At 51.0% G+C, this 1,313-nt stretch overlaps 1 protein-coding gene across 3 annotated transcripts in view; it reads right to left on the bottom strand.

Moving 5' to 3' along the window:
* LOC101620473 (keratin-associated protein 4-4-like) overlaps window positions 1–235 on the bottom strand; it is a 914-nt gene extending 679 nt beyond the window's left edge. The window contains exon 1 of one of the 3 annotated variants that reach the window (XM_004684204.2): window positions 1–235. In XM_004684204.2, coding sequence (XP_004684261.1) covers window positions 1–235 — 235 coding nt within the window. The other 2 variants (XM_004684205.2, XM_012726108.1) reach the window with 2 other exon arrangements.
* Between the last annotated feature and the right edge of the window lie 1,078 nt (window positions 236–1,313).

Genomic DNA, 1,313 nt, shown 5'->3' with positions numbered 1-1,313 from the left:
GGCAGCAGCTGGAGATGCAGCAGGTGGGGCGGCAGCAGCTGGAGCCGCAGCAGCTGGGGCGGCAGCAGGGCTGGCAGCAGCTGGAGATGCAGCAGCTGGGCCTGCAGCAGCTGGTGGTGCAGCAGGTGGGCTGGCAGCAGCTGGGCTGGCAGCAAGGGGGGCAGCAGGTCTCCTGGGAGGAGCCCTGGCCGCAGCCCTGCTCAGAGCACACGGAGCCGCAACAGGAGTTGACCATGGTGGTGGAGGGGCGCTGCTGGGTGGGTTGCAGGAGAGTGTCTGTTTTGAATCTGGAAATCTCCTTGCTCCCCTTCCTTTTATACCATGATGAGAGAGTTCTTCCTCCTATTGTTTACCTTGGTCAGGAAGCCACTGAGAAATCAAGTAATTATATCTTCCGAACTGGGGGCAGCACTTTGGTTCCTTTTCCTGGTAGGTTCGGATGTTCCCCATTGACCCTCCCTGTGTCACCTCTCGGCTTCCTCCTGACAGACCCCACCTTTGTTCAGATGCCAGTTACATACGTAAACTACGTGTGCTGACTCACTCTATCCCCCGCGTTTCGGCATCATCTGTTACAGACAGGGCAGCTTCTTTCATAGAGCAGTCGTCCCTGGCGCTGGACATGAACCAGCCCTGTGTCTCTCCGCTCCTCTCCATCGGTGGGTCCCACCACAGGCACCATTTCTGCATCATTCCCTAATGAAAAGAGATTTCATATGGTCCAATCCAGACCCGAGGAAGTCTCAGAAGGACGGCTGAAGGATAGAAAGGCAAGGTGGAATCCACAAGCATGGCCAGTTGTAAGCGGAAATGGTCAGTGGGCGCAGGCAGGACCCCAGGCATGCAGCTGTGTTACTCTTCCATCTCTCTTTCTTGAAAAAAGACTGTTTGGGACAAGCGCGTATCTGAAAAGGGCGTAACCCTTCAGGTATCACTGCTGGGATTGGTAACATTGCTTAAATGACTAAATATATGTATAGTTATGTATAAAGGCATATACTCTGTAAGGTCAATTATGTAGAAATTACATATAGAGATTAACATATATTAGTAGTAATTACCTGGTTGGTGGCTTATGGAAACTTTTAACTTTCTTGACACTTCTGTCCTCTACTTTTTCTTTGATGGCTTGCTTTTCTTTTGTAAATAGGTAAAGGTTTTCAGAAAACATTGCCTTGCTTTGACACTACTTAGTGATCTCTCCCATGGCTGGGGGGTGGGAGGAGACCCCAGGTCAGCACGTGCTCAGCTGGTAATCCCAGTTTTGCTCTGCTAGCTGTTAAGATGTTGAAGTTCTGTTGACAAACCACACT

Source organism: Condylura cristata, unplaced genomic scaffold (assembly GCF_000260355.1).
Source record: "Condylura cristata isolate star-nosed mole 26May11 unplaced genomic scaffold, ConCri1.0 scaffold00017, whole genome shotgun sequence".
NCBI classification, from domain to species: Eukaryota; Metazoa; Chordata; class Mammalia; order Eulipotyphla; family Talpidae; genus Condylura; species Condylura cristata.
This window is presented reverse-complemented; position numbering and strand designations above follow the sequence as displayed.